The 12312-nt window shown below is 40.1% G+C and overlaps 1 protein-coding gene across 15 annotated transcripts in view; it reads right to left on the reverse strand.

Moving 5' to 3' along the window:
* Positions 1 to 310: 310 nt before the first annotated feature.
* The window catches only part of BBS9 (Bardet-Biedl syndrome 9), a 557785-nt gene continuing 545783 nt past the window's right edge, over positions 311 to 12312 (reverse strand). For 14 of the 15 annotated variants that reach the window (XM_073008978.1, XM_073008977.1, XM_007981645.3 and 11 more), the window contains 2 exons: positions 1113 to 1223; positions 311 to 897 (listed from right to left, as the gene is read on the reverse strand). In XM_073008978.1, the coding sequence (XP_072865079.1) occupies positions 866 to 897; positions 1113 to 1223 (143 nt within the window). In that variant the 3' untranslated portion in view covers positions 311 to 865. The remainder of the gene's footprint in view (positions 898 to 1112; positions 1224 to 12312) is intronic. The other variant, XM_038004815.2, reaches the window with a different exon arrangement.

Raw genomic sequence — 12312 nt, forward strand, 5'->3', positions numbered from 1 at the left:
ACAACTTTCCCCTTTGCAGTGAGAGGCATTCCAAAACTGGCAAAGGCATATTTTTATTTAAATAAGTCAGTCTCACAACTGTAATTCGAACTTGAAACTGGCAAAGTTTCTTTCATTTCTTACACAAAAAAACCTTAAATTTTAACTGTAATAAAGTGTGAATCCTTTAATAACCTGGATTGGTGTCACCCAATGGGGTAATGAAAAGGAGATGTTAATGTACTAGCTTCCTGAAAATATTTAAACATTTTCATACAATACTAGAAAACTTACCTTCTTCCATGTTTAGCTTAATAGAACAAATCATATGTAAGTTTCATAGTGGTTCTTTTATTTATAAAATAATCACATTCAAGTCTTGCCAGGGAGTAGCAAAGTGTTGAATTCTTTTCCTTTGAAGAAATAATGCAGAGCAATCACTCATAAATCCCTCTAATTATAAATAAAATCCAAGTTATTGTTTGACAATGAGATGCTTTATTAAACTTGATACATTTACTATACAAGAATTCTGTGAAAAAATGGGGTATCAAATTATTTTGGGTCTGAATCTTTGCATTATAAAATCTATCCCAAAACTATGTCATCTCACTGTATTCTGTGACTGTTAGCACACGGATGACCAAAGGCAACTACTTCCTTTCCTGGCAAAACAAGACAAATTTCAGCTGACATCCCCCATGGTGTTACAAGTCCTCTTAGTGAAGTAGAAAGTCCCAACCCCCTTCTCTATGCAGTGTCATCTCCAGGAAGGTAAGCTTTAGGAAGCACCTGAGCCAGCCCTATATCTGTGCTTGGCATGAGGTTCACATGGGTTCGGCCTTGAGACGGACATGTTCCTCTCAACCAAACAACTCTACTTGGATTATTCCGAGACTCCTTGGAGGGGTGAAACTTCTGGAAAAAAAGAAAGTAAGAGAGAAAGAGAGAGAAAAGGTCTGAATAATGACAGGAATACACAAAAGATCAAATTCAGCTGCACCAGTGCTAAGGGGAAGAATGAAGAAATTGGAAAACAAGCAGCTTTGTGGAACACTCTCTGGTATGACAAAAACTGACCAGATTGTCACTGCTTCTGACTTAGTGCTTGTGAAGCCCACCCATTCTCTTACCAGGCCTGGGTGTCTCTGCAGTGAGCTGTCTGTGGTTGGTAAACAGTTCTGTAGAGTCTTGTTCTACCGATCTTTCTTCGAGGTCTGACTCTGGGATTGTGGTACAACCACCTAGTGGAAAAATACAAACAGTATTTTAAGCAATGTGTAAGAAAATCTGCCTCTCTATACAGCAAGCATAGCTTAGGAACACACTGATCATAAAGATAATAAATGACGTGACAACAATCTTCAGGAGTAGCCTGAAAAGAATAACCTTAAATGTTTCTTTTTGGTGAGAATACTGGGAATGAGTTACTGCCCCTAAAGACATATTATACTGATTATGACTTGGCAACAGCAGCAACAGTATTGTCTTTAAATTTATCCTTTTTAAAGTCAGAAAGGACAAAACCTATAGCATACGTGATATCCAGAATATAAAGGCCCCTCAGCAGGAATTCCCTTTAATACCAGAGCATCAGAAACTATAAAAGAAGCAAAGCACATGAACCATGAGGAAAAGAAGGCTTCCCTGAGCAAAGAGAAAGGTTGCTGGTATTCTGGTATGGTGGTTGTGGTGGCATTTCTCTGGAATTTGATTCTATTCCTGAATCCCAACACCTTACAGCACAGACACAAACACTTCATAATTCAACAGCAAAGTCATGAACTGCGTTGTGGAAGGTTTCAATCCAAAGGTGACTTGAGGATGAGCTGGCGCTGTTGTGCTTTTGAAGTACTGGGTATAACTCATTTGACTTTATCCACCAAAATCTTGTATGGGAAACTCACAATCATGAGAGAATTTCCTGAGTACATCTGCAACTCGATTTGACTGATTTGCCATCATTTCCTGGAAATGTACTAACATGTTGTATACTGTACATGCTTTTTTCCAAAGCCATTCTTCTTGTTAATGAAGTGTGATTTCTTTTTCTGAGGCTTCTCACACACAGAGTCCAAAGCCTCAGCCCTCAAGTTTGGTTTTATGCATGAGGGGGTTTATGAAGCTCACAACATTCTGAGGAAAGAGAGGGTATCAGCAGCACTGATTTCAAAACCACATCATTCAAATGAGACGGAAGTGGCAAGATCCCAGGTTTCAAGGAAAACACACCTTACTATCCACGCCTCTGCATCAACTCTGAAACAGAAATCAGTGCTAAGGGAAATGACAGAAATGCATTTCCACACTCATAAAATAAGAATTAGAGCTATCCTCCAACATTCCCTGAATAGAAAACATTAGAATTATCCATCAATGCAATGGAACTTGCCCAGTCATACCCGAAAATGACAAGGGCCTTATCCAGAAGGAGAACCAGGCTTATTTTTAATCTCTCCAAAGCCTGTAGATCACAGTAACCAGAACTATCATTATTGAGTACTTTCTAAGGGCTAGAAATCCTGCCCATATTATCTCATTTAATTCCTACACACTACACCATGAAATAGATACTATTACTATTATTCTCATTTTATAAGAAAACTGAGGTCTCAATGAGATTCAGTAACTTGCCAATGTCACAGAGCTCCAGTCGGGTCACATGGTGGGGCTGACACCTTTGGAGAGGCCCCAAAAGCCAGTTCCTTTCCTCTCCTTCTTTACACTCATCCAACTGAGTAAAAAGGCAAAGGATATACGTGGTGGTGGTAGGGGCTGGGGGGAGACCTGGAAGACTAATGACAGGGAAGCGCAGAAAGAAGGGATGTGCTCCCTGCTGAACAGAACCCTAGAAAAAAAAAAAAGGCAGAAAAGTCACTTCTCCATCCCGGAGACAGAGGGAGGTAGGGGAGGCCAGGAATGCTGTACTCATGCAGCTGCTTTCACACACAAGACAATTCCAGGAGGGAGGTGAGATGAGCCAACAGATGAGAGCGAGTTTGATGAGCAGTTAAAACAGCTGCCACATGCTTGGGGGGAGGCAGGTCTCCACTGATAAATTAGTGTCCCTTTCATTCCAGCTGACTCAGTATTTTGACAAAACAGAAATAGAAGACTTCCTAGTTATCTATCCTGTGGGCTCAAAAGGAAAAGCCAGTTGCTATAGATTACCAACAATGAATGTAATCTCCTCTCTTCTCTTTGCCTTGTCCTGCATACAGAGATGGCAAGGTGCCCTGCCCTGGTGCTCTAACCCTCAGGTGCTATAGCGGGCACAGATTGCATGCACCTCCTCAGACTTCACACCCACAGCAGGGGCTGGCCAGCCACTTGCCCTGGGAATGCCACCCACCTTTCTTTCTTTCTTTCTTTCTTTTTTTGAGGTGCAGTTTCACTCTTGTTGCCCAGGCTGGAGTGCAATGGCATGAACTCGGCTCACCGCAACCTCCATCTCCCGGGTTCAAGCGATTATCCTGCCTCAGCCTCCTGAGTAGCTGGGATTACAGGCATGTGCCACCATGCCTGGCTAATTTTGTACTTTTAGTAGAGATGGGGTTTCTCCATGTTGGTCAGGTTGGTCTCGAACTTCCAACCTCAGATGATCCGCTTGCCTCAGCCTCCCAAAGTGAGATTACAGGCGTGAGCCACCGTGCCTGGGGCCACCCCCTTTCTTTGGATGCCTCCTGTAGCCAGACTGTCCAACTGCACACCCAGAGTGTCTGCCACTTCCAGCTTGGAAAGAACAATGGTGGTGGACTCTGGCATCCTGCCCAGCAAGTGTATCATAGGAGAAGAAAAGAAGCCGAAGTTGAGCAGAGAATTCTCCCTGGGCCCCCACCAACCAGGAATATGCTAGATGATTAGTTCTCTTTTGCAGGACTCCAAAAAAAGGCTGTGTGCTGCGTAGCTGCACCTGCTCACCATCTTCATGGCTCCTGGAAAGAGGCACTCCCAGATGCAGGCAGCACCACTCTGCATGACCTCATATATTCCCTTGGTTGCTGCCCTTTGTCCCCACCCTCCCTTCCCTGGGTTTGTGTTCTCAAACAGCCATCACTTTAGTCCTTGCCCCAGGCTCTGTCCTCTTGAGAAAATCACTGATACTGGGAGTAGTTCTAGAGTAAAAAGTAGGTCTTCACAATGGAATTTTGAAGTTAGACTGGCCACCCATCTGTAAGCACTAGGCGCTCCATAGCTGGAGGTGAACGGGATGGTAATAGCCCCTGGTGTGCAATTACTTATGCTTCCACCCATGCTGAACTAGGATGATGCGCACGCAGAGGTCAAGACACTGGGAGATCAAGGGGCTATGGCATGGAAACATGTAATCATAAGGATTTCAGATGCTGCTTCTGATGACTGAGTATCTCGCAAAAAGAAAATGGTAGCTCATGGGCTAATAGGCAATGGGAGGCAAACACACAAATTCAGAAGGCCTCTTTGGCCTTGCTCATGTAATGAGATCATCACATCAGCCAAACAGGAATCACCTGGGAGCCTGTCAGAAATGCAGAATCTCAGGCCCCATCCCCACACCTACTAAATTAACATCTGTTAAGAAACAACAGATGAGTATATCTGATACTTTTCCTAGGAAAAAATATATATTTGTTAACAATTTAAGGGCAAGCAAATAAAAGAATACAGATAAAATATAAGACTTCCAAACAAACTGAAACTCTCTGAGGTCATCCATGGAAATGAAGTCTGGGTTCCATGGACGCCAGATGAAGTACCCTTGGCTTAGAGTCCATCTCATAAAAGGAGAAGGGGAAGCTGCAGCTGGAGGAAGTCATCCAAACACAATGGCAAGTGTGACACAAATGAGCTCGCAGGCAAGGACAAGCAGAACTGCAGGCTTCTGGCCTGAAAATCAGGCAAGCGTCTCGCCTCGAGGAGGGCAAGGGACTTCAAATCCCATGGACCTACTGTGTGCTGAGCACTCTACCTTGCATTTTCAGTACAGTAACTCACTCCATCCTCAAATAACACTGTCACAAAGGGCTCAGTGCCCTCATTTCGCAAGGGTAAATGTATTGATAGCAATGTGTGCTTTTCTTCTATTGGCCCTCCCCCTGCCCCTTTTCCTACAATGTTACCCTAGGCCATTTTGTGCCCCCTCGCCTCCAGGGAAGTTTGTAATGGGGACCCCATTAATAAAAGTAGCCTGGAAATACTTTTCTTTCCAGCTTTGGTTTTCCATAGCCAGGGCTCCCTGAAGAGATGGAACTGAGAGAGTGAGAGACAGCTGGTACCTGGGTTGCCTCAGAGGCAGCAGCCCACAGCCCAAGGTAACAAGACATCATCCAGAGATGGAGGCATGGGACACAGAAGGACTGGGCACCAGAAGCCCCAGCCTTAGCCACAGGGAGCCCTGGAGTTGGCTCCACTGATGGCTCAGGCAATGAGGCTGTGGGTAGCTACTGTGTCCTCATTTTCTGAGCCCCATGTATAAGCCTCCCTGGATGTAGTGGGGTGTGGCAAGGGTGGGCAATAATAACAGAGACTGAATTCCCTACCCTCTTGTTATTAAAGAAAATACAAATTTTACATTTCTTGCATCTCTGACTTAGCTATGCAGAGTCAGTTTCAATTTATTAAATAAAACCAAGAGATTATGTTATTTGCTAAGGCTTACACAAGTTTCTATACCACTGCAACCCAGCTCTCCATGTATTACAGTGATGCTTCTAAAAAAAACTTGCTTTTCAAATTTCCAATCTATCTAAACCAATACTTTTGTAAAATGTAACAGAAATGAATAAAAAAAAAACTAGTAGAAAAATTAAATGAATAAGACATCAGCTTTCACCTTTTAGAATTAGGTTCAACAGTTGTAAAAACACCCTTTCAATTGTTACAAAAGTTTCTCAACACTTTGTGAATGTCAGGTAACAAAAAGTTTGCAGACAGAGGCCAGTCTTTCAGCCATACTTTGAGAAGCACTAACTATAAGATATGGTCTAACTTAATAAATGTGATATGTAGAATTAGGGTTAAAAATAATAATACAGCAAATTCCTATTTATCTAAGGTTCAAATACCAGCAAACTCCTTGTGGCAACAAAATGGGCTTTCACAACCTATGTTCATTCTTTCTAATCATACATCTAGTGACTAGATGTGGCAGCTCTCTCTCTAGTGGTCATGGTGTTCAGAACAATCTTCCTCTCCCACCAGTGCAGGATATCTAGGTTCCCCTCACCACTGCTAGGTGGAATATAATTAAGGGAAGCTGGCATCTTGAGTTAGAAATCTAGATGCATTTCCACAATGGAATATTGCTGTTATACATAATAGTTTTATTATAGAGCCCTATTACAATTAAGTTATTGCTTTAAAAACTTTTCTGGACTAATCTGGAAACCTAACTCATGTGAAATTATATCATATGAAGCATATATAATGAATTTTGAACAATCAGCATAGAACCATTTGGAACAAAACTGTTTATAAGAACAAAACTGTTAATAAATTGGAGACTACATCAATGGATGTTAAAAAGGATGTGTTTGAGGCACTTTATTATGGGGCCTATGACTGAACTGCTGACAATCAAATTATGTATATGGCCCTTTGTGTTAACTAAACTTTGCTGTAAAAATTTGACTTTTCCACATTGATAACATATTCATACATACAGCAATCATTAGCCAGCCAAAAATTTATTTAAGTAGAAAAATCTCACTTAAAACTTCGAACAAATAGGAGTTTGCCCTATATTTATAAAGATAACACAACTCTAGGATTTTTAGGGATTTCTAGCTATCCTCTAACCTGTTTCCACATTCAAAAGCAAATTATAAAATGGCTGCACTTCCTCCTCAAAAAGTGGTACATATTTTATCAGCAGGTGAATTACACTAAGATATTTCTATCCATTGTCAGAAAAAACAAACAAAAAACAACAACAAAAGGAGCTTAGGCCCTCTCTGCAGGTTGCTATTGTAGAGTTAACTGGAAGAGGTAGAGTTCAAAGGTTAAGATAGGAAGTGAAGCAGAAACAAATGTGACTGTCATCTAGAATACCGGAGATCAAAATTGGAATGCAAAGTAAGCAGTGGTATGCTGGTAAATGTAGAACAGCTGGCTTTCCAGGAAAAAAGAGGAAAGCGCCAATCTATAGTGTTTACTCATCTCTGCGGGATGAATACTCCCACTATGGCCAATTTCAAATAACCAGAATGACATCACCAAATGTACAGCTTGGCAGAGATGTGTAGTAGCACAGTATTATCTAGTATTTTCACCATACAGATTTATAGATGTAAATAACCTCAAGAGAATACATAATAGTAAAACATAGTAAAATAACTAGGAAGGAAAAGTTTTGAGTTTGTATTATCTTTGTTTTTATATAATTTATTTCATTGTAAGTTTATACAATTTTTAAGAATGCCTATATATTTAACAACGGACTCACAAAATTTCTAAAAATTCAGCAATTGGTTCTCACCAGCTAGCGCAAGCCGGTTCTAGCACTGACAGTGGGGATGGTATAGGGAGGTTAAGGTTATGCTTTGAAGTCTGGATTCATGGCTCCACATTGACGAGTTAAGTGACCTTCTTGAGCAAGTTATTTCACTAAAATCAGTCTCAGTTTCTGCATCTTCTAAGAGACTAACATAGCTCTGCTTCATAAGGGAGAGAGATGAATGTGCATAGTGCCCGGCACATTAAAACACAACTAAGTCCTGACTATTTTCAGGCCAAAGTCAGGAACACCAAAAGAAGAGGAGGGTAAACAGGTCAAGATAAAGTCCCTAAGGTGGGGGTTTGGCAGGGAAGGTTTCAAACAAACTGATATATCCCTGGGGCCAAAGACAGCCCTCCAGCAAATAGAAAAGTGCCTGATAACCTTAACCAGGTGGCCATCTCGGGAGTTGGCTAATCTATTTTACTCAAGCCCTGCCTAATATCTCTCCTGCTACTTGATCTGCTGGGTTCCAAAATTTGATTCTACCCCAGGTGAATCAGGCCTCCTAGCTGAGCCTCCTTGCCTCAAAACCTATTTTGTAATTCAAATAGCCTAAACCAGGCGGTTGGCCAGATAGTAAATATTTTTTAGGCTCTGTGGGCCATCTGGTCTCGGTGCCACTATTCCATTTTGCTGTCATAGTGCAAAAGCAGTCATAGTCAATACATAAATGTGAATGAGCACTGGCTGTGTTCCAATAAAACTTTATTTACTAAAACAGGTGTTGGGCCAGGTTTGGCCTGTGGGCCATAAGTAGTTTGGCAACCCTGGTCTAATTTGAGGATCATGGAAAGCTTCTCTGCATACAGTATCATAATTTTCAAAGTTCCTAGAGGCATTTAACACTGCCAGATGTCTTATCTTACAATATTACCATGAGAATATCCTATAGTGTTATTATCATAAGTTTAAAAGCATAGTTTTTGTCCAACGGTGACAAATGTTCTTTCTTGTTGGGTAACAAAAAAAAGTTTTTCTCTAATAGATTTTACTTTTTAGAATAGTTTCAGATGTGCAGAAAAATTGAGCAGATAGTACAGAGAATTGCTACATATCCTCTGCATAGTTTCCCCTATTTATTAATATTTTTCATTAGTGTGGTACATGTGTTACAACTAATGAACCAATATTGATACATTATTATTAACTAAAGTCCATAGTCTTTATTCAGATTTTTTCATTTTTACTTAACATTCTTTGTCTTTTTCAGGATGCTATCCAGAATACTTCATAACATTCATTGTCACGTCTCCTTTGGCTCTTCTTGGTGGTGATAATTTCTCAGACTTTGTTTTCGATAGCCTTGACAGTTTTGAGGAGTACCAGTCAGGTATATTGCACGATGCTTTTCTATTGGAATTTGTCTGATGTTCTTCTTATCATTACACTGGGGAATTTCTTACAGAAGGTTGTTTTTTTTTTTGTTTTTTTTTTTTTTTTTTTTTTTTTTTTTTTCCCATAAACTCTTGGAGTTTCCAATATTTTACAATTGTCTCCAGGAGTTTCTCTTTTCCTCTATCAAAAGTGAAGCCAAGTGGGCAGTGAATGGAGAGGCCCCTGAAGGACAGAAGGCAAAGCACAAGGCTTAAGTCTTGGATGGTGGAGTTCAAGTTATCACAGTAGCGGACTAAGCTGCACCTAACTGTAGGACCCGAGGCAGGTCATCAGTTGCCCCATCTTTAAACAGGGGGTGATGTTGAGGCCGACTGTGAGTATGCCATGAGATCATGTAAACCCAGCATCACGCTCAGCACACTGTGCATTTTATCACCTCCTGCCTTCTATTTTTTTTTTATACATGCACTTTCTGCACCATTTTTTTGTGGAATCAAAGAACTGTAGCTTTAGGTTTAATGACTTTCGTGTAGTACATATTAAGACAGAGGCTCAGAGAGGGGAACTGATGCCGCAAATGTCCCAGAGTTAGTGCAGGTTCCCCTCCTTCCTATCGCACTAGGGCTTTCTCAATAACATTTTTCTTTTTTTTTTTTTTTTTTGGTCCAGGAAGATCTTAATGGATTTTCTTGTGAGTTGGCTGTCCTAACTAGTCCTTCCTTTCAATGATACAGAAAATCCAGAGGCCTGGCAAGCTGTTCTGTGGGTATATTTGAAGACTTCGCTGGTTTATTTTCTTGCAATAGTGACCTTTGTAATAAACTGGGTATTGGATGAGAGTGTTCCATTCCTTCATAGAAGAGAAAATTTTTCTTCTGTTTTCTTCATATATTTAAGAGGAATCAGACAAGGAGACACTTTTAGAGAATCAAAAATGACCACAGACCTTGTTCCGACTTGCCAAAGAATCTTCTGTTTGTATGACCTGAATTGCCACTAAGAATTAAAAACAGCAGAAACCTCAAAAATATACACCAGTGACATTTTTCTTTTGATCATGATTTACTTGATGGATAAAGCGTTTTTTTGAGATTTCATTTCAATGGTTTATAATCCATGTGCAGTGTGAGTAATGGGCCCTTTGAAGAGAATATCACACTATCTTAAATATGAAGCTTCCCTCAGACTCAGAGACTCTCTATAAATATATTCATTTGGAGAAATTTTACTCTGTGTGTGTGTGAGAGAGAGAGACACAGAAAGAGAGAGAGAGAATTGGAGAAAATTTCTGTACTCCCATTCTGTACATTGCCTATTCACTCTGTGTGTGTGTGTGTGTGTGTGAGAGAGAGAGAGAGAGAGAGATGATTCATATATATGCACATAGGTACACAGACATGTATAAATTTTCTGGTAATTCTCTACTCTGTTAGTTTTTCTAGTTATTTCAAATATTTTTCTTCTAGCCCAAGGAGAATGTAAGCTATAAAAAGCCAGGCATCTGCTGTATGCTTGTGTAGCATTACTGGCTGAATATTTAGACACTTTTTGGCAAAATGGAAGAATAGAAGGAAGGGGGATGGGCAGGAGAGAGGGAGACAGTATGAAAAGCAAAGGGGAGGAGAAAGAATGGATCATAACATATTTTATCCTTCTGTGTATGCACTTCTAAACAAGACATTAGAGGTGATTTACAAAAGGTGTAAATGACAAAACTGTATATCATACACAACATATTAGCAGCTAGAAAAACATAAACCAGACTAGGAGTTATAGCGAGGAAGAATCATGGATAAACACAGACAAGGACCTACACAAAGGCTACAGTGGAGAAAAAATGCAAAATGTTATGGAGAGAAAGTGGGACTGCACTTCCTCTGATCCATCCTCCATGACCTCTCGTCTTCCACACTGGACTTCAGACCAAAGGGCTCAGTCTGAACTCACTTGGACTTAACTTTTCTTTTCCTCAAGAGCACCCAACTGGTAAAGCTATGATGGTGGGAATTTTTTTGACTAATACTTTGATTTACTTGAGATATATATATATATCTCAAATAAATATTTGATTTTACATATATATATATATATATATATATATATATATATATATATATATCAATAGTCACACACACACATATCAATGTGTGTGTGTGTGTTTCTGTTCTGTGCTCAGGGGCCATCTTGGAAAGCCAACATTTCTGTGAAATTAGTTTTTTTTTTTTCTTTTTTAAATTTTACTTTAAGTTCCAGGATACAAGTGCAGAATGTGCAAGTTTGTTACAAAGGTATATGTGCACCATGGTGGTTTGCTGCACCTAACAACCCGCCATCTAGGTTTTAAGCTCCACGTGCATTAGCTCATTTGTCCTAATGCTCTCCCTCCCCTTGCCCCCAACCCCATGACTGGCCCCGGTGTGTGTTGTTCCCCTCCTTGTGTCCATGTGTTCTCATTGTTCAACTCCCACTTATGAGTGAGAACATGTGGTGTCTGGTTTTCTGTTCCTGTGTTAGTTTCCTGAGGATGATGGCTTCCAGCTTTATCCATGTCCCTGCAAAGGACATGATCTCATTCATTTTTATAGTTGCATAGTATTCTATGGTGTATATGTACCACATTTTCTTTATCCAGTCTATCATTGATGGGCTTTCGGTTGGTTTCATGTCTTTGCTATTGTAAATAGTGCTACAATAAATACACGTGTGCGTCTTTACAGTGGAATGATTTATATTCCTTGGGGTATATACCCCGTAATGAGATTTCTGGGTCAAATGGTATTTGTGGTTGTAGATCCTTAAGGAATTGCCACACTGTCTTCCACAATGGTTGAACTCATTTACACTCCCACCAACAGTGTAAAAGCGTTCCTATTTCTCTACAGCCTCACCAGCATCTATTGTCTCCTGACTTTTTAATAATTGCCATTCTGACTGGTGTAAGATGGTATCTCATTGTGGTTTTGATTTGCATTTCTCTAATGATCAATGGTATTGAGCTTTTTTTCATATGTTTGTTGGCTGCATAAATGCCTTCTTTTGAGAAGTGTCTCTTCTTATCCTTTGCCCACTTTTTGATGGTTTTTTTTTTTTCTTATAAATTTAAGTTCTTTTTAGATTCTGGATATTAGACCTTTGTCAGATGGGTAGATTGCAAAACTTTTCTCCCATTCTGTACGCTGCCTGCTACTCTGATGATAGTTTCTTTTGCTGCACAGAAGCTCTTTAGTTTAATTAAATCCCATTTGTCAATTTTGGCTTTTGTAGCAATTGCTTTTGGTGGTTTTGTCATGAAGTCTTTGCCCATGCCTATGTCCTGAAAGGTACTGCCTAGGCTTTCTTCTAGGATGTTTATGGTTTTGCTTTTTACATTTAAGTCTTTAATCCATCTTGAGTTAATTTTTGTATAAGGTAAAAGGAAGGGGTCCAGTTTCAGTTTTCTGCATATGACTAGCCAGTTTTCCCAGCACCATTTATTAAATAGGAAATCCTTTCCCCATTGCTTGTTTTTGTCAGGTTTGTCC

This window comes from Chlorocebus sabaeus, chromosome 21 (genome assembly GCF_047675955.1).
Source record: "Chlorocebus sabaeus isolate Y175 chromosome 21, mChlSab1.0.hap1, whole genome shotgun sequence".
Classification (NCBI taxonomy): Eukaryota; Metazoa; Chordata; class Mammalia; order Primates; family Cercopithecidae; genus Chlorocebus; species Chlorocebus sabaeus.